At 40.5% G+C, this 20495-nt stretch overlaps 1 protein-coding gene across 1 annotated transcript in view; it reads right to left on the bottom strand.

Moving 5' to 3' along the window:
- Positions 1-808: 808 nt before the first annotated feature.
- Positions 809-20495, bottom strand: part of KCNMB2 (potassium calcium-activated channel subfamily M regulatory beta subunit 2) — a 232693-nt gene continuing 213006 nt past the window's right edge. Inside the window, exons 3-5 of the mRNA XM_045788686.2 lie at positions 17840-18010; positions 15293-15488; positions 809-2030 (exon numbers count right to left, since the gene is read on the bottom strand). Coding sequence (XP_045644642.1) covers positions 1746-2030; positions 15293-15488; positions 17840-18010 — 652 coding nt within the window. The 3' untranslated portion in view covers positions 809-1745. The remainder of the gene's footprint in view (positions 2031-15292; positions 15489-17839; positions 18011-20495) is intronic.

Below are 20495 nucleotides of genomic sequence, written 5' to 3'. Positions count from 1 at the left end.
CCTTACGCCAGTTAGAATGGCAAAAATAGACAAGGCAAGAAACAACAATTGTTGGAGAGGATGTGGAGAAAGGGGATCCCTCCTACATTGTTGGTGGGAATGCAAGTTGGTACAGCCACTCTGGAAAACCGTGTGGAGGTCCCTTAAAAAGTTAAAAATTGAGCTACCCTATGATCCAGCCATTGCGCTACTGGGTGTTTACCCCAAAGATACAGACGTAGTGAAGAGAAGGGCCATATGCACCCCAATGTTCATAGCAGCAATGTCCACAATAGCTAAATCGTGGAAGGAGCCGAGATGCCCTGCAACAGATGACTGGATTAAGAAGTTGTGGTCCATATATACAATGGAATATTACTCAGCAATCAGAAAGAATGAGTTCTCAACATTTGCTACAACATGGACGGCACTGGAGGAGATAATGCTTAGTGAAATAAGTCAAGCAGAGAAAGACAACTATCATATGATTTCTCTCATCTATGGAACATAAGAACTAGAATGATCAGTAGGGGAAGAAAGGGATAAAGGAAGGGGGGGTAATCAGAAGGGGGAATGAAACATGAAAGACTATGGACTATGAGAAACAAACTGAGGGCTACAGAGGGGAGGGGGGTGGGGGAATGGGATAGACCGGTGATGGGTAGTAAGGAGGGCACATATTGCATGGTGCACTGGGTGTTATACACAACTAATGAATCATCGAGCCTTACATCGAAAACCGGGGATGTACTGTATGGTGACTAACATAATATAATAAAAAATCATTATTAATTAAAAAAAAAAAAAAAAAAAAAAAAAAAAAAAAGAGTAACATTCCAATATGTTAATTTGCCACAATAGATTTACCCATTGAAATCAGTCCACCAGTCTTGACCAGCAAATAGGATCTTAATTTTACCATCTAACAGTTCAATTGAAATAGAATAAAGATTTTCACATAAATATCTTAGTGACATAGACTTTCCTGGGTGGCAATAGTACATTTACTCAATGTTCAGTCCATTCACAGGTAATGAAACTCTTTGTTAAGTGTTATCTCCTCACACAGTAGCAGGGTCTTAAATGGAAAAGAGCTCTGTTCATTTTCTATTTAAACCACAGGAAGTGATTATAGAATTGCTTAATGAAAACAGCTTATTTTTGGAAATCAGTTAAAAAATCTAAAGTTATGAATAGAAAATAATAAAAGAGAAATAACTGTCTGGATTTCCCCCCTTCTTTACAGTGATATGGTAGAAATGTAAGGAAAATGCTTAACATCCTTTATTTAGGAAATCTGGTCCCTTCACCTGCTACCGGGCTCAGTTTTGAGTAAGAAAAGAAAGAATATTTTTGGCTGCAGCTTTAGTAAACAATGAATGATGAAAAATATTGCAGAAATGTCTTCAAGAGATCTGACAATTGAGAACACAGACTTTATCACGTTGATATCGTCTACATTCCTCCACAAAGCTTGGCAAATGAATAACTGAGCCCTATTTTGGCGGAACGAGAGAAGGATGTACTAGTTCCAGCATCAAAACAAGATTATGAAAACAACCAATCAACACAAAACAGTTTTCTTCTTCTGAATAATAAAGACATCATGTTTGCATATAGAACAGCTTTTGCATTATTGCTCTACGTATAAGAATATATTAAGGAACTCATAACAGACTGCACGTTACAAACTTAAGGTTCTTTGGTGAAGAATGAAAGAAAACAGTATTTGAGCTTTAAAGAAAATGATCTCATCCATATTGCTTTTATCTATTGATCCGCTGGATCCTCTCACAGAGCAAGGAGAGGTACTGTGTGAGTTTCACCATGGCAACGATTACCACGCCCCCAGCCATCATACATGTTGGCCAGAACAGTGAATGGAACAGCACGTTGGAACTGTAGAGTTTGGTTAGGATGACACTCTTCTGGTTTCCTTCGGGGTCAGAATAGCAGGAGAAGTGTTGATACTTCCTGAAGTTTTCCATGACAACACTCACCAGGGACATGGATTCTTCAAAATTTTTTCCACACTTAGGTATATAGGAGCACTGTGGAAAATGAGATAAACTGTCAGCAGAAGATACTTTCTCTGTGTGTATCTGATACTAGGAGGAGATGGGATATTGAGGTCAACTTAATGACCTGTGAAATAACCATGACGGTTATTCCTCTCATATTCAAACCAGTGTCTCCAGAAATCCCAAGACCTCACATGGTAATAAAAACAATGTTCGTAGGCGTCTGACCCAGATGTACCTAAATAGTTCATCCATGTATAGTTTAATTGTTGATTAGAATTGGATGACTCCAGTGGATTCTTTTTACCATAGCTAAGCATGGTGAGTTTTAATTATTCCCTATTGAACACACTTTAACATGAAATCAGAGTGTCAATCTTTCTGTCTTTTGTCTAGTCTCAGCAGTCCATGTAATATCAGAAGCTACCAGGTCTCTCAGGGAAAGTAGTTTATTCTTCTCTTTTAGGCTTGGGGTAATTTATTCAGCCAAGTCAACTTGGTCACTTTACTACTGTAGTCAAGGAAACACCTATACCTCTGGTGAGTTGCTGAAAAAGAATCCTGGAAAGTGTACAGATATCGAATAGTTAAAGAGCTGCGATGAATTGTTCGTGCCCAGTTAGTGTGGCAAAGTAACTTTTTCCATAAAAATAAATAAAAAATAAAACAGAACCAAATGAGTTTACTCTTCAACCATCACTCATCTGAAAATTTACACTGTCTTTCCTTTGATCTTTTCCCCTCTCTTATCTTTCTTATTGTATCTCTTCTACATGTCTCTCTTTTCTTCCCACATACTTATGTCCTTGGATTTCTTTCTTTTTATTTCTTTTCCTTCCCTGCCCTGCCCCGACTCCTCACCCCACTTTATATTTTCCCCCCTGTTCCCTCTTCCTGTCCTTTCTCCCTCCCCTGCCCTCTCTTTTCAAGATATAGATGGAATTAAGGAACTTTGAGTTTTTATTATTTATTGCATATACTTTTGAGCACATTTTTTCCTAATTTAAAAAGCAGTCTTTAAGAAGATGAAGTCTCTGTGACCCTTTTTCCTTGGTCTGTAAATGGGCAGTGACAAAACTGATTTTTTAAAAAGTTAGGAAGAATGTAATTTAAGTCACTTTCCAGGGAGATGTGTGGGTCCTTAGCTAACTCTTTCCCCTCTTTACAATAATTGCTTCCCAACAGGGAAAAAAAAAAATCCCTGCCCGTTATTATACACATTATCAAATGGTTAATTTAACTGATTTATCTGAGTTGGTTTGTGACAAGATCGCTGCCAATCCATATAATATTTTGGTGTCAATTAGAAAATTATGCCCCCTCTTTAGAACATATTATTTTCTGTCGAAAAATTGTCATAATACATTGATTTTATGAAAAAAACCCCACATTTTTCACTGCTGTTACCAATTTTTAAGTTTAAATATGCACATCTATGACTTTTACCATGTGACTGGTACCCCAAAGGTTGTGCAGTGCACAATTCCCACAACTGTATGTGGAGACACAAATGAGGTGGGCTATTGTTGAACTTTGAGGTACATTGATGGAAGCTTTGGCGGTAGGATCCTGGAAGACCTGTAGATTTCACGGGTAGAAAATGTAAAAGAGGTGGAATGAGTTTTGCTGATGGAGTATGTTTGGATTACTCTTTTCTCTGGCTTTATTAGTGGGCACACAGGCACCTAGCTTTGTTTACAGTGCTGCAATCGTTGGATTCTTTGGCTCTGCACAGCAGGAAGGTTCTTACTTCGCTAAGAATGGAGATTGAGCATGCTGGTATTTATCGTAACCCAGGCTGAAAGTAATGTTCTCATAGCAGGGCTGGTTGATACCTTCAAGTTTCATCAGCTAAGAATAAATGTGAGCCCACTCATGAACTTGAGTGCAGCGGCGAGCGGCACTGGCACAGCATTCAGGGTCTGAAAGTATCTCCAAAAACGCAGAATTTCTCAGTGAGTTACAACCTAGTATAAAATTAGCCTATGACTCCATGAAACAAATTTCCTACCAGTTCGATGTCTTTTGGATTAAAAGGGTTTAAGGCAGGATGGACATACCTACCTTGATCATTTTTTTCCTTCTTCAGAGCTGCCTCATGTCTTCACAGTTTTTAAAAATGTTTTCTGAAGCAAAGCGTTACAAAATCACAGACAAGCCATTTGTGGTTGAATTCGAACAGAACCCATTTAGATTACAAATGCATCAGGCTTCTGTACATTTTTGTGCCATAGTAGTAGTTTCCGTAGCTAACAGTACTGAGTTATTGAAATGATCTCAATAAAAATAGCATTCCATTAAAAACGGAGTTTTTTCTTTTCTAATACTCTTGTGACTTGATCTAGCTTTAAGATTTTTTTTAAAGAAATGTTTGTTAGTCAAATGACAATAATTCTGTCACTACGTAAGATTCTACCAAGTAAAATGAGATATAAAGTAGTTTTGAGACTGTCTAGCATGGTTGCGTACTGGTTTAATACTGCTTATTAAAGTTTCATGCCTTCAGGGTCTCAAATGTGTGTATTTGGAATGGCCAGATAAAGCACGTTCCATACGTGATCGGGACTGACTCTACCTTATGTCAATCATGCATTTACTTTTATTATTGATGGGTCCTTCCTTTGTCATTACGAATGCATGAGGTAGTATAATGAGCCCAAGTTGTGTTCTGTGGATCTGGTTCCTATGTTTCTATAGGCAATTCACTTGGCTTCTCAGAATCCACTTCTTGATCCACATAAAGGGGTTAACAGGGCCTTCCTGGCAGGGTTTGTGTGAAGATTCAATGATGAATATGCATAAAGCCTCAATGAATTTTCATTGACACATTTTCTTCTTGGAGTATCACATTGTCCATATGATCTTCTAAAGCCTTTAACCAAGTGCCACTACTAAACTCTGAAACTTCTAAGGAGGGCAAAATTATTAGTTATGTGATGTTCACAGGGGCAGTCCCGTTCGATGGCTCTTATGTTCCTAGCTTTTGTGTCCCAGGACATTTGACATTTTGCTGAATCCTACACTAAGATTCTCAGTTTCTTTTTCTATGGCTCAAAGTATAGCCATGTGTATGTTCTTGAGGCTGGTATGAATTTGGGGTAGAAGATTTAATGATCTCATGATTTTATCACATGCTTGGCAGATAATTTTATGTGATTGGTTTAGACTACACAGAATGCATTTCAACAAATGGAAACTTTACTATCCATGATTACTTGGAAAATGTAAGTTAGCCTAAAAAGATAAAATCCCAGCATTTTATTTTATTTTATTTTATTTTATTTTTTATTTTATTTTTTTTAATGATTTTATTTATTTATTTGACAGAGAGAGAGACAGCCAGCGAGAGAGGGAACACAGCAGGGAGAGTGGGAGAGGAAGAAGCAGGCTCCCAGCAGAGGAGCCTGATGTGGGACTCGATCCCAGAACGCCGGTTTCACGCCCTGAGCCGAAGGCAGACGCTTAATGACTGCGCCACCCAGGCGCCCCCCAAAAATCCCAGCATTTTATATCATACTTTTTCTAGCAGGAGGTGTGTGATAGGAAAGATTTAACTTTTAGAATCTGCATGATATATAACATAAAGGAACATATGAGTAATAATTTTATATACACAAGACACTTAAGTACTAATCAAACTGTGTTAATATATATTTACATATATTTTTACCATGGCCTTGGGTCATTCTTTCTTTTGTGCTTTAATATATGAAAATAGAAACCTTGTGAACCTCTGAGGCAGCCATTCAATGGAAGATTTAGTTTCACATCTCTCTTCTTAATCCGGAGTTTTGTTAATAAACCTTATTGCTTTCCCAAATCCCGTGAATTCTCCTTAGTATTGAAAACCGTAGAGCTGGCCCACAGGTATGACCTTTCCTCTCCCAGCTGAAGAAACCTGGCTCGTGACAACTTCTGTTCCCCTTCCACGGCAATGAAGGTACAGCAATTGCATCTTTTCTACAGTTCTTTGAAAAAGTGACTGAAAGTTTTCTTTTCTCAGCCTGAATTCCAGAATCTTACACATCAATAGAGTTATTTTTATTCTGGTGATGGAGAGAAGTTTTGAGAAACTACCTGTTGGGCTTTGCTTAGACGTACTTTGCGAGGCATATGTGAAGCAAATAGTGACAGGCCTTCACCCTAAAAATAAAAGCTGTGGGGAGAAGTGGGGGTAGGGGAACGGGGATGGTTTGGCTGAATAACCTCATGGGTCAGCCTCTTTTTTTTTTTTTTTTTTTTTGATGGTAGAAAAGGAGCTATCAATTCTCAGCATCATCCCAAGGGAAGGATTTGTTCTTCATTCGTACTTTTGTAAAAACAGAAGGGTTTTATTTTCAGAGAGGGGTTAGAACTTTAATGAAATCCAGTCAATGTTGAGTGTCTCTAATGTGCCAGCTAGTGTTCTAGACACAGCCATCAAAAACAGAAACAACACAAGACAGAGCATGAGAAAGAAACAGCAAGATGTTACAAAACAAGGGTGGGGGGTACAATGGGACCAGGAGTGAAGATAAAAAACTTGGAGTAAAGATCTGCCCTTCGCAGAGGTGGGCCACAAATTTGCTCTGAGAACTTGTTAGTAGCCTGGGCACCCTAAGCCCACCATGACCACGAGATAAAAACGAAAATATTCTCATGTGAAACAGAGGTATTCTTGGTTCTAAAGTCAGATGGATCTCTTTCTAGTGTCCTCAAAGAATGAATGTTGTGCACCTGTTTAGTAAGCCTGTCTGGTGTGTGATGTGCCAGGGTTTGTGCTCTGTGCTGGAGAAGAAGATGGGGTCACCATGTTCAGCGAGTGTAGAGATCAGCAACTGGAAGCCTTGGGTTACTCTGGTCCACATGTGTACTTTGAACTCTCGAGTTTTTTGGGTATCAGTAACGGACAGAAGAGGTGAGAGAGTAAATTCAGATGTTTCTTTCGCTTTTGAGACTTCTTGTTCCTTATCATCACTTCTAAAAAAGCAAATCCCACTAAATTTGGTTTAGATTGTTTAGTTTGCACTTTTAGTGTCTGCTTGACTTTGGCAAATGGGAGCGTTTGAGATGTTTGGGAGAGGAAAGGAAAACAGAATTCACACTCTGCTATGCACTAACATTTCTGTCAGTATTGTGACACAGGTCCCTCCCAAGAGATGTGTTCCTTTTCTGTGTGTCCCAGAGCTTTCACCTCTGTTGCAACATTTCTGCTTGATTTGGAGTAGAGAAGTGAAAAGGACCTAGGAAATCTACTAACTAAATGCAAACCATCTGGAGCCTTGAGATTAGTCAATATCCAGATGGCTAAGCCTTGGAGGCCAGCCCCTCCTGGTTTACAATGTATCCAATTAGGCCTAGAGTAAGTCACATACCTCCTCTGACCTTGCCCTTTGCCATGGTCCTCCTTCACAGCAATTGGAAAGCAGCAGATTCCTTCTCCATGCTTTTTTTCTTGATGCTTAGTGCAGGCTTCTTTGGGGGCACACTCTTCCTTTCATTTTTGCACAAAGGTGCGCTGGGCTGTCCCAGAATTTAGTGTTGGTGAGCAATGACTAAACTTTGTCAGTCATAAAAGTATTTCTGAATCTCTGGTCCATAGGTAGTTTCAACAAATGTCTAATAGGTATCCTTCAATTTAAAGTGCTAATTATGGGGATTTCATATGTCAATTTCCGGGCACTTTTCCTCCCTCCCCCCCGCCCTCCCCCACTTTGAGGGTGCACTTCTATCTGTTTAATATCTATTCTGTGTAAACTCATGCTGAATACACAGCCCTGGCCTTCCCTATGGATCACAGATAATTCTATTCTGTGTGCAACGGCCTTTTGGTCTTAAGCAGCTCTTGGTATGTGACGGAATGGCATGGATTCTCACCTCTTCACTAAAACGTGCCATCCGAGGATAAATATTTCATAGAATTGGATTTTTCATCCTCTCAAGAGGACACTCTAATGTTTTTCTCTTTAAGAGATAGCAGGATGAGATGAAGAGACTTAGATTTTTATTCAGAACTAATTAGTTAGTGAATGTGTGACTTTGGGAAAATTATTTCATTTTCTGAGCTTGGCTACATTATTGCAAAAAGCGGAGATAATAGTGGTACCTAATATGTGGGGTTGCTGCTCTAATTAAGTGAGTTCATGTGAAATATTTAATATGATACAGTGCCTGGCATGTTGTAAACTCTTGTTAAAATTTGACTATTATTTGAAGAGTGTGGTTTTAGTCAGGATTAAATGAGATGATTTTTATAAAGTTCTTAGCAGAGTGCTGGGGACACAGTATATAGCAGACACTTGATAAATGTTTGATCCTGTTATTTCTTATCTAGATTTTCAACTTCTATTTCATGTCTTCCCTCTTACCCTTACCCTACCAAATGCAATGCAAAGGAATTAAGTGCTTCCAAGCTTTGCTTAGCATTTTGGGATCTCTCAGCATCCAAACTCAGTTATACAAAATCTAGAGCAGTGGTCCGGCCACTGTCTGGAGATGGTTTTAGTTGTCACAGTTGGAGGAAGGAGGATGCTAGACATCTAGTGGGTAGAGGCCAGGGATGCTGCTGGATATCCTACGTTGTACAGGGCAGGACCCACCTCATAGAACAACGAATTATCCCACCCAAAATAACAGTGGTGCCAAGGTTGAGAAACCCCGGGCTAGATATGTATATATTCTCTGGATTTAGGAAACCCAGAAGGCTTCAGAATGGGTGGTGAAGAGAGGGACGGTGGTGAGTTTGGAGTTGCAAATAATTGGGTAATTTATAGAACTTATTCTCCACCAAAAATAGCTATCTTCCCCATGACAATTATCTAAAAAATATAATATAATATAATATAATATAATATAATATAATATAATATATATATATAATATATTACTATCCCACATACCAAAGAATGGATGTGATACTTGTTCTTTGTCCCTGTTTCTGGAACAGAGGTCCTAAAACCCTTGAAACTTCCTAAGTGATAAAATCTAGAAAGGTGTCTTTTGTGAGGTTAATAAGGTTAATTGGGGACCACACTTAAGGGTGGGGCTGGCTGCCAGGAGAACCACCCTTGTGATTAGAGGGTTAGAACTCTCCATCTTAATCCCCTGACCTCCGGGAGAAGGGATAGAGATTGAATCAATTGCCAATGGCTAATGGTCTAATCAATCATGCCTATATAATGTAGCCTCCATAAAACCCCAAACGACAGGGTTAGGAGAGCTTCCAGGTTGGCGAGCGCAGGGAGATCTGGGGAGAGTGGCATGCTTGGAGAGGGCTCTGTGCTCTTCCCCTACTTAGCCCTATATGGCTCTTCCACCGGGCTGTTTCTGAGTATCATTTTAAAATAAGCTGGGACTCTAATAAGCACAATGTATGTCTGAGTCTGTGAGCTACTCTAGCAAATTAATAGAGCTTAAAGAGGGGGTTGTTGGAAGCTCTGATAAGCAGGGCTTGTGACTGGCGCCTGAACTCTTGTGGGACGGAGCTTTTAACATACACAATCTACTGCTATCTCCGGGGAGAGAGTAGCAGATTTGAGCTGAACTGTAGGGCACCCAGCTGGTTTCGGAGAATTGCTTGATGGTGTGAGAAACACCCCCTCTTCCTGCCCCCCACACATTGGAATTGGGTTCAGAACCCCTTTAATGGACCTATTTCCTTGTTTTATACCAAACTTCATTTTAAATCCACTGTCAGACCAGATAGTCCTGCTTTGAGAATCCCTGGTAGGCAGAATAGGTTTTAAACTCTCAAAGGAGATCGCGTTGAAGAATGTAACAACCATAGTGAATTAATACTCAGGCACTGTTTATGCTGCCTCTGATGGCCTTGCGGCCCTGAGAGGCAGGGGCCCTTGAGCCCACTTGCAGCTCCCTGGACCAGTGGGCCAGTTGCTCTAAGGGAGCACGGGAGCTTATCAGCTTAAGTAGCTCCAATTGTAATGTTGAGGAGAGGCTGGGCACTGGGTTTAAAAGCTAAAAAGAAAGACTCTAGGAGAGAGTGTGAAAATTTAAAAATAAAATTCTTTCGGATATTTTCTACAAAGATACAGACAGCTTGACTGATACTCTTTTGCCTCCTGTTTGCTCAGTTCAAACATGGTCAGTAATGCCTTCTGTAGCTCAATAAAATTCTGCCCATTTCTTGGTAACTCTGGGGAAGACCATTCTTTCTAGTGAGCTGGGGGGGAGGGTAACAGGAAGGAGAGATCCACATACAGATTATTATTTTGTTTTCCCCAGGAATATCCTGAATATTCCTCATGTTGCATGAAGATTGTGGTTTAATGAGCTTCAAATGTGGAAGTAACTGTATTTTCAGTATATATGTTTCTTTTATTTTTAATTTTTTTAAAATTTAAATTCAATCAGCCAGCCTATAAGTACATCACTAATTTTAGATGTAGTGTTCAATAATCTGTCAGTTGTGTATAATACCCAGTGCTCATCACATCACATGCCCTCCTTAACACCCATCATCCAGTTACCCCATCCCCCCACCCACGTCCCCTCCAGCAACCCTCAGTTTGTTTCCTATAGTTAAGAGTCTCTCATGGTTTTACTCCCTCTCTGATGATTTCCCATGCAGTTTTCCCTCCCTTCTCCTACAGTCCTCTGCCTCTTATAATTCACGTATGAGTGAAACCATATGATAATTGTCTTTCTCTGATTGACTTACTACACATATTTCTGATTAAAGGCAAGAACATAGGTATCCAGGTGTGAAGAGCTGCGGGGCCAGGAAGGTGAGCCACGTTTGGTGCCAGCTTTTCTTGGAAGTATATGCTGATTGTAGAAGGGGACTGAGAGTCTAGAAAACTGAATGGCATTTTGGATAGCCTTGCAGAGCTGGGGGCAAGAACCATCACTGAGGGCCTATCAGGTAGGGGGCCTGATGACCTCCCATTCACTTTGTGTTGGGACCCTAAGGACTGCATCCTAGGAGTAATGGCAACAGACAAATCCTCACAGGGACTTGAGTTCAGGCTTGCATATCTCAAGTTTATGAAGTCAGAATGAGGTGATCACGTATGGCTCATACACTCAGGAACCTGGCAGAAGCAAATGGAAATACTTTTTGGAAAAGATTGACATGATGACATCATCCTAGGCTTAAAATTATTCTTATAAATGATTTTGCAAATATGATACCTAATAAAAAAACCCTAAATATTACAAGATAAACATGAAAACAAACAGGAGAAGAAAATTAAATAGCATAGGTCTGTAGTGGCTCTAGATATTGAAGTCCTCAAGACAAACTTTAAAATAACTATAAGTTTACTTTTTATGTTGAAGGACTTAGAAGACAAAAATGAGGATATTTCAGAAACCCGGAAATGGCAACACAGACTCCGATGGATTTTCTCAAAATGAACAATATAATATGAGAAATTAAGAATGCAGTGGGTGGGTTTAACAGTAGATTTGTCAGAGCTGAGGAATGAATTAGAAATTAGAAGGTAGGTCAGAATGTGGAATGAAGCACAGAGACATTAAAAAGAGAGAGAGTAAGTAAATAAGAGACGTAAAGAGAAAGCTTGGTATATGGACCAGCTGGAGTGCAAAAAGGAGAAACAGAAGTGAATCGGAGCAGAGATCATATTTGATGAAATACTGACCTAGAACTTTCCAAAATTGATGAAGAACATCAAGGAACAGCGAAGGAAGCCCTGGGAACACTAAGCAGGCAAATAAAAATAAATGCATACTCTGCCACATAACAGTTAAACTGTGGAAAACCGAATCAAATGGTCTTTAAACAGAAGCAGCGATTAGACTGAGAGCCGATTTCTGAATAGCAATAAAGCTCTCCAGAAGACAATGGAATGTTTCTGAGGTGCAGAAACGAAATACCAGCCAAGTTAGAATTTTATGTTCAGTGAATCTGTTCTTCAAGTAATAATGTCTGCATGAACTTCGAGTATCCATAGAATAAAACGGTAATAATATGTAAGTTGGAAAGATAATAAGTAGGAGTGAAGATGTTTTAATGTTCTTAAGTAGTCGAGATTGCAAGTTGTCATCTCTAGGCTAACCCCTAAAAGAATAGTAATACAACAGATAACGTCCAAGAAAAAAAAAGGGGGGGGGTAATGGGATTATTAAAATAATCCAGTGAGGAAAGGGTGGTCTTTTCATTAGCAAACTTGGGCAAATGGCTGTCCACATGAGAAAAAAAGAGAAACCCAGAAACCAGACCCCGGATAAAAATCAGTTCCACTCTAAACGTGTGAAAGGAGATCGTACTCTAAATGTGGAAGGAGAAATAATAACGTTTCTAGAAGATAATTGAGGAGAGTGACTTTGCGAACTCAGGACAGGTAAAGGCTTTTTAAACGGGACAATACAATACCAGAAAAACAAACCAAGCCAAAAACAAAGCAAAACAAAGCAAAACAGAAAAGCAAAAAGCAAAACCAAAAACAACAACCACCTCCCCAAGAAACCAACAATAACAAAAAACCCTCCCCAAAACCCAAACGTCAAAACCACCACCACCACCTTCACAACAGCAAAACCAGACTGACAAAGTTTGGCTATATTGAAATTAGAAAGTTCTTTCCTTCAAAGACATCACTAAGGGAGTGAAAAGACCACAGAATGAGAGAAGATATTTGCACACATATAACCAACAGAGGTTCATATCTAGATCTAGAAATTCCTACAATGAATATGAAGAAACAATCTGATAGAAAAATGGACAAGGGACTGGAACAGAGATTGTACAAACGAGGATATCCAAATGTCTCATAAATAAATGAAGAGGCAGCTGGCAATATTAGTCGTCAGAATCCCAAGGAAATATCACTACGTTAGCTAAAATCAAAATTACAGATGATACCACGTGTTGGTAAGGATTTGAAACAATAAAAACTCTCATATCTTCAGGGTTGGTGGGAGTTTGGAAAACCATTTGGTATTATCTACTAAACTTTCAGATAGGCGTACCCTGTGATCTCGATATTTCATTCCCAGGTTTATACCCAACAGAAATGTGCATGCTTGTGCACCAAGAAGACATATACGGGACTCTTCACAGCAGAAGTATTTGCAATCGCCCCAAACTGCACATGACTCAAAATGTCCATCAACAGTAGAATGAATAAACAAATTGGCACATCCATGCAATGGGATACGATACAAGAATGAAAAGGAATGTGCTACCACCAAGTGGCGTGGCTCTAACAAACGTGGTGTATGAAAGAAGCCAACACAAAGGGAAATATTCTGTATAATTCCATTTATATAATGTTGAAAACCAGACAAAACTGAAAGATAATGTATAAGGATATATGCTTAGATGACAACACTACAAAGAAAAATAAAAAAAGTAATGGCCATACTGTCAGGATAATTGTTATCTTTGGTGTGGGACAGAGCCTGTCGTTATTGGGAGGGGCAGGAGGGGTATTTTTGTGGTGCAGGAAGTGTTTTACTTCTTTACCCTCGTGGTGGTCTCTGTAATAAATCTTGAGCTGTGCACTCTTTCATTTCTTGCATGTTTCTGTATATGTGTTATAATTCACGGTTAAAAACAAGGTAATGGGGCAAATAAACCAAGCAGTGACCTAGTATCATGCTGACAGCAGACAGATACTGGTCCTAAATTTTTAACTGAGACTTTCTTTCTTTCTTTTTTTTTTTTTAAAGATTTTATTTATTTATGTGACAGAGAGACGGCCAGCGAGAGCAGGAACACAGCAGGGGAGTGTGAGAGGAAGAAGCAGGCTCCCAGCGGAGGAGCCTGATGTGGGGCTCGATCCCGGAACGCCGGGATCACGCCCTGAGCCGAAGGCAGACGCTTTAACGACTGCACTACCCAGGCGCCCCTAACTGAGACTTTCTATGGTAGGTTCACTCCCTGTTCGTAGCCTAACTAATGCATTCACAGGGCTGTGGTGATAAAATGTCAAAATGAGGAAATGGAAATTTGTCCTATTTTTGGATGCCTCTTCAACTTTGGCCAATTTCCAGTTCCACGGAGATCTGAGAGTTTTATGGGCATTCGCCATTGCAGGTCAGCTTCGATTTAAAGATCTGACTTGAGGGAAGATCTTGAAAAACAAACACTTGTGGGAGAGCTAAGCTTTCTATATTTGCAGAACAGGGTTAGGATTGGTATTATTTGTGGCTGCCACAAACGAGCGGAAGAGCAGACATTTTCAAATGACGGTCTCTGAAATATTCATTATGTCCAGTCCTCAGGGGTACCTGCAAGGATTCTTTTAAGTTATTGTGACCAAAAGGCAAGGTGGATTTCCTTACTTTGTGTCAATATATCACAAAGCAAATCCTATGTTCTAGCATCTAATTTCCAAACCACTGCATTTTTTCAATACATATAATATGTATCATCTAGGTGCTGATAATTATGATGAAAATAAGTTTTTACAAGAAAGAGTGGGGTTCACGAGAGTTGTACCCTAGTAATGAGGGCCAATTGTCCTACTGGAGAGTAGCATCAGGTTCTCTTGGCATATCTAAATTGCCACCATAAATCCCAAACTCAATATATTTAACTTAAAATTGGTAACGGCAGGTTAGTTCTGTTGACACTTTACTGGAGATCCCAGGCCTTATAAATACAAATGTTATGTACAGCTTTCATACAATACACATTTGTTAAGCATCCACCCCGTGGGTTTGAATATATCAGTGCTGGAAAATTCAGCCTCTCTGAACATAACATATATAAAGAAAGAAACACAGACACACGCACTATGACCATGGATGGAAGGGCTCCCCTGTGCCAGGCACTAGGGTCTGCTCTGCACCTTACAAACACAGCTCTGATCCTCAAAATGACCTCGCAAAGATGTTAGAGAAAAGGAAGCCGAAGCTCAGAGAGTGAGTTACAGCCCCATGGCCACAGAACTAAGTGACAATGACTGTGGGAAAGGAAAATACAGTTTCACCCCAGGGCTCTCAGGTATATGATGAATACCTGTTTTTTTGTTTGTTTGTTTGTTTGCTTTTCGGCTTGTATGACTTGGACTAAGCTGCACATTTGCTTTGAAAGACTCGGTCTATTTGTGTATAAATGATAGGATGTTTACTCTTCTAGATGAAAGTAAAGGGTAAATCTGTACTACCACAAAATGGGGGAATGATTTGTCTGCAACATGCACAGAAAATAAATGTCTCCTAGGCAAGAGTCAAATAGTTCTGTGAATGGATGAGGCAGGGCCTGCTGCCTAGCGGTAAATACCTTTGAAATGCTGGCACAGGGGAACTTCAGAGGGAGACGGGCTGAGCGTGGGAGCTCGGTGAGGGGGTGGCCGAAATGCAGTGTGCGTGTGCCACGCTCCTACCTTCTGATTGATTTTCATGGTCTCCTCGGTGTGGTAGAGAAGGAGCTTTTCCCCGGAAGAAGTCAGGTTCACGTACACCTGGAGGCAGGGGTACTGAGAGAGTTTCCAGCAGTCCGGACCACAGCTGAAGGAGCAGTTAAAGGTTTCTGTGATGGACGCATTCACCAAGGTGCACTGAGACTCCTCGGTCCACACGCTACAAGACAGGGGAGAGGAAACACAGGCCCAGATGCTAAGGACGAGGAAGGCGTCATCAGAGGGGATCATCTGAGGCTCCTTGAGCTGGAGAACCTTCCCCAAATCGACCTTACAATCTGTCTGTTAGAGTGAATGCCTTTGAATAGAGAAGCTTTAGACAAACTGCAACAGACACATGGATAAGCTTTGACTGGCACCTGAAAACTTTCCAGTGACTTCTGTCAGACATACTATAAGATCCAATGCTTGATTTAAGTTCGGTTGTTACTTCCTTCTCAAATTCGCTGGTAAGCACAAGGCATCTTTTACGTCACAACCTGTATCCCCCTTGGCGTCTTACGTTGTAAGCAGATCCCTGCCACACTCCAGGCCTCGTGTGCAATGTTTGGCCAGTTTGCAGGCAGCGAAGGTGTAAGGGAGAAGGGGAGGGAAGACGGCAAAGGGGCGGAGGGGCTTGACGTCTAACTCGATAGACAGAAGGACTGATATATTTCTTTATGGTCTTTCTAATAAGGGGGAAAAGATAATTCCACCCTTTTGTTGTACCAAAAGCAATCACTTGTGGCGTCTATCTTCACCCTAACTGCTGCTTTATATACATTTCTAAAACTTTGTAAGTTGGGTATATATATATTTTTTAAAAGGTGAGGGTCAGAGAAATCAGGAAACTTGCAAGGGCACGCAGCTAGTCAGTGATGGAAACAGCGATTCTACCCACTCCTGTATTTCTCTAAGGCCCAGGCTCATTCCATGGTTCTCTGTTGCCTCCCTTTGAACACAGTGGCAAAGAGGCCCTTCTATGGAGATAATGGGTTCATGTCAGTGCCCTGGGAACTGCTATTAGAAGGATTAGAGAAGAAAAAAAGCAAACTTCCAGCTGCCCATTGGTTAGTTTTTCATTCCAAAATACTTATAATTTTATGATCAAGGATAATATTTGTGATTAAGAAGTGACACACTAGCAATCAAAGTGTTACTTCTGGGTCTAAGCTGATTACCATAATGATCAGGAAACAGCACATTTTCTTTGCAGATTAATACCTCCTCCTTTTGCTGGACATGTGTTGACTTCCATTTTCATGTCCAGCTTCATTCCAGAGGCAGAATACCAGCCCTTACCCCCTCTGGTGTGGCAAATTGCATTTTCCTAGGGCATGGGTGGTCAGATTTTGCTTATACAGAGGGGAAAAGAGTCTTAGATGGTTCTAAGCAGATGTGACGATCTGAAAGCGGTTCTGGAATCAGTGAACACTCAGGCCTGAGGCATCAGCGCTTTCATTGAGAAGGAGCACAGCTGAAGGCATTGGAGACACAGAGTGGAGCAGCCACAAATGGGAAAGATGATGCCTTAATTTTAGCAAATTACTGTATTTCTGCTCGATTTTGCTTCTAAAATGAAAGTATTAATTTAGGTGGGGAAATGAATGCCACAAAATGGTTTGATTCTCTTTCAGATCGAAATCTCAAATTTTCATGTGAAAGGGCCTCGTTTCTTTAAGCTGAAGTACTGTGAGACTTTCCCCATTAGTTACAGCAATGCCAGGCTCCCCTGTGCTCAAAGCGTCCAATTTATGGACAACAGTTAGCTGGAGAGGCTGTGGGGATTTATCATGCGGCTTACTCAGTGGGAAATACACTTGCTGTTTCAGTATTTAATTGCCTCCCTATCTATTCAGTAAACCCAGGGCAAATTTTAAAACGAAAAGGGTCCAAACTCTGTTATTGTTAAAAGTTGATTCTTAGCAGTGTTTCTCAGCCTTGATAGCACATTAGGATCACTGCGGGGAACTTTGAAAGATGCTGGTCACTGGGTCCCACTACAGACCATTCAATCTGACCTTCTGGGGGTGATGGTGGGGGTGGGGCTGGGCATCAGTATTTTTTTAAGTTTCTCAGGAAGTACAAATGTGCAGCTGAGAACCACTGATGTGTGGGGTGACGAAGAGGGGCATGGGCTAGAAAAGGAACGATGGTGGAGAACAAAGGTGTGGAGAGGCAAGAATAGGGACTCTGGAAGGAGTGGGGTGTGGGTTTGAATCTTACCTCTGCCTATGCTACCGTTGTGTGGCATCAGACAAATTGTAACCATCTTGAGGCTCAGTTTGGCCGTTTTTATAGTGAGTATACTCATGTTGAACTTCTCTTATAAGGTATTTGTGAGCCTGAAGCAAGTCATGTCTGGGAAGGCCCTGCACGTAGTAGGCAGCCTATACACAGAACTATTTTTATCCTTGTTATTTGATAAGATTATTAAAAATAATATGCGCCAGGCATTGCTCAAAGTTCTTATTGGGAAAGAAGGAGAAAGAGAAGACCAATGACCGTGTCCCAACCACCCAATAGCATTACCTCTGCATGTACGAGCGCAGGAGCGTGATTCCCAGCAGAAAGTACATCATGATGGAGCAGACCATCATGGCCAGTCCCAGGAGAATGGCCCGGTCCTCTCCTGCTTTCAGTGCTGTGACAGTTTTCCTTTTGTCCAGGAGGTCGTGGTCCCTGATTTTTTGGTAAATATTTCTGAGGTTGAAAATAATACAGTCTTACATGAAGTTCACAGGTAATCAGCACACCCCTGAAGAGCAGGTAAGCCTCTGCCCATCGCTTCCTAGGGTAGAAGGATCTAGAGGAGCCCCCCAACCCTACCTGAATGCAATCAGATCCGAGCATGTGACTGACGGTTGCCTCCCAACACACACGTGTACATACCAACCTTGAGCAGAAACAAGTCACCCTTCCTTACTTGGGGCCCATGTCTAATTGGAAATACTTTTTCCTTCTCTTAAATCTGAAGAAAGAAAGCACTCCCTTCAACTCTTAAAATACTGCTTTGGATTTGCCATTTAACCTGCAGCTGATTATCATTGATCTTTTTATACTCTCTGAATACCTAATGGAGCACTAATTCAAATAAATGGCAGTAGACATCAGAAATCTATCAACTTAATACCTTATTTCCCTTCAGTAGTAATAGACAGAAGTTATTTTGGTTAACATTTTTCTCATGCTTAGGGTTGCTTAGGGCTCTGTTGACTTGAGATTTGTAAGCAATGTGAAAATAAGAAGTGGTGACCCGGTCTTTTTTCTTATAGGTATAAACACTTGAGTGAGTTTCAAAAAATATCAGTCAGGACTAGGCTCTATAACCTTGAATAGTTTTATTAGTATTTTTGTTTTTTTTTTAATTTAGAGCAGAAACATAGGGTAAGAAAGAACATGAGATTGGACCAAAGTGACTCCTGAGTTCAAAACCTGATTTCCCCAATAGCATTACCTCTGCATGAACGAGCGCAGGAGCGTGATTCCCAGCAGAAAGTCCATCATGATGGAGCAGACCATTACTACCTATGTGATCAATGCAAATTCCTCAGTCTTTGCAAAGTGGGAATAATGTGTAACTGAATTGTAATAGTTAAATGAGATGACGTAGGAAAATTATCCAGGAAAATGATTGACATGAAGCATTTAACAAGTGTTTGCATTGGAAAATGGGGTAGGGAGCTACAGCTCCATGACAGGAATATCAAAATATCCTAATATTGCTACACTCTTCCAAAGAATTTCTAAAGGACAGAATGGCAGGGAAATAAATAATGTAGAAAGCTTATGAGTGGAAGGCTTGATCCGAAACAAGATCTAGAGGAGAAGACAGAAAAGAAGTTGCTGGGGAGCTGGATGCTTGGGGAGATAAATGAGAAGTGTGGGATTTGGTAAAACAGATGACCAGGGAAGGAGCAGCTCAGGCTCCTTTAGTTTCTATTTTGAGAAGGGAGCTTTGGATTGCAGGGGTCCAGGAGTAGGGGAGTTGCTGGCCTTATTTAGGGCCTGGGAACAGAGAGAAAGATAAATAGAAAGCTGAAATGGAGGAAGAAACTCTTATGCCCTTTTTTTAGCTTTAGGCAAGAAGCCAATATACACAAGAATAACTTCAGATTTTCCTTTAAATTTTCTATCACTAGTCATTCTTCTTGCTTGGAAAAGAAACCAGAGTAAAGTAAAGAACGGAACTTTGCAGGGGAGGGGAGAGATGCCTGTTATTTGTACAATTGTGGGTATATTCAGGGCTTCTCTTTAGCTTTGTGCTCCAGCATGGCCTTACTGATGTTTATGGTTTGCATGCCATCCTGGTCGGCTAGTTCCTTCTGGGCTGGTTGTTAGATATTTTGAAGTGTGAGAACATGTATGGACTTAATATATTTCCAGAAGTCTTTAGGGTATTTATTAATCCAGTTATTAGAGTGTAAAATTAACCAATTAGCTTATTATTATTTAAAGTTCTCTTCATGAGGTAGTTTATACAAACCTGTTTCCTTGAAGAGTGGGCCCATTGTAGTAGGAGAATCATAGCTAAATAGAAGCCATATTTCTGTGATCATGTTCTTCCTAGCTCCCCCCCTTCTCACTCCCTGCTCCTCATTATCCTCAATGCCAGAGGTCCTGAGAGTCCATATCTTCCATTATTCTCTAGCTCCCAAGCCCAATTCCTCCAGACCAGCTGCTCTGCTCTGCTTTTGACTTCCATAGACTGGCAGTCACCCGTCCCCTAAGTTTTTCTATTTGTTTCCCGACATTTCCTTTGGAAAACATAAGATTCATATCAAAGTTCTTTAAACTTGACTCCTTATTAACTTGAATTTAAAAAATCTGTGCCCATTAGCTGCTAAAGCCAGCAGTAGGCAGGGAGAGATGGGCTCAGTTTCTGAGTGACTTCAAAGAGCTGTTGTAATGTGATGCTACTAAGCTATTATTTATCAAAATGTATTTAATTCTGATGGCTGCCTCGAGATTCGCATTTCCTGCAGATGGAAGCCAGCAAAGGAAAGCAGCAGTCTCACAGTTCCAGGGGATTAGGCTGTCACTCCACATCACTCATGTCAGACCATACCCATGAAAGATGCAGTGTAATCAGTCAGTTATGTCACCAGGACAAGAAGCATATAAAAATGATTCAAATGAGCAATTTAAAAGCAAATCACAATTTAGAAATGTTTAACAAATGTTGTTC

The sequence above is a fragment of the Ursus americanus genome, chromosome 4 (genome assembly GCF_024610735.1).
Source record: "Ursus americanus isolate L20-20 chromosome 4, mUrsAme1.1.p, whole genome shotgun sequence".
NCBI lineage: Eukaryota > Metazoa > Chordata > Mammalia > Carnivora > Ursidae > Ursus > Ursus americanus.
Note: the sequence above shows the minus strand (reverse complement) of the source record. Positions and strands in the feature narration are given on the sequence as shown.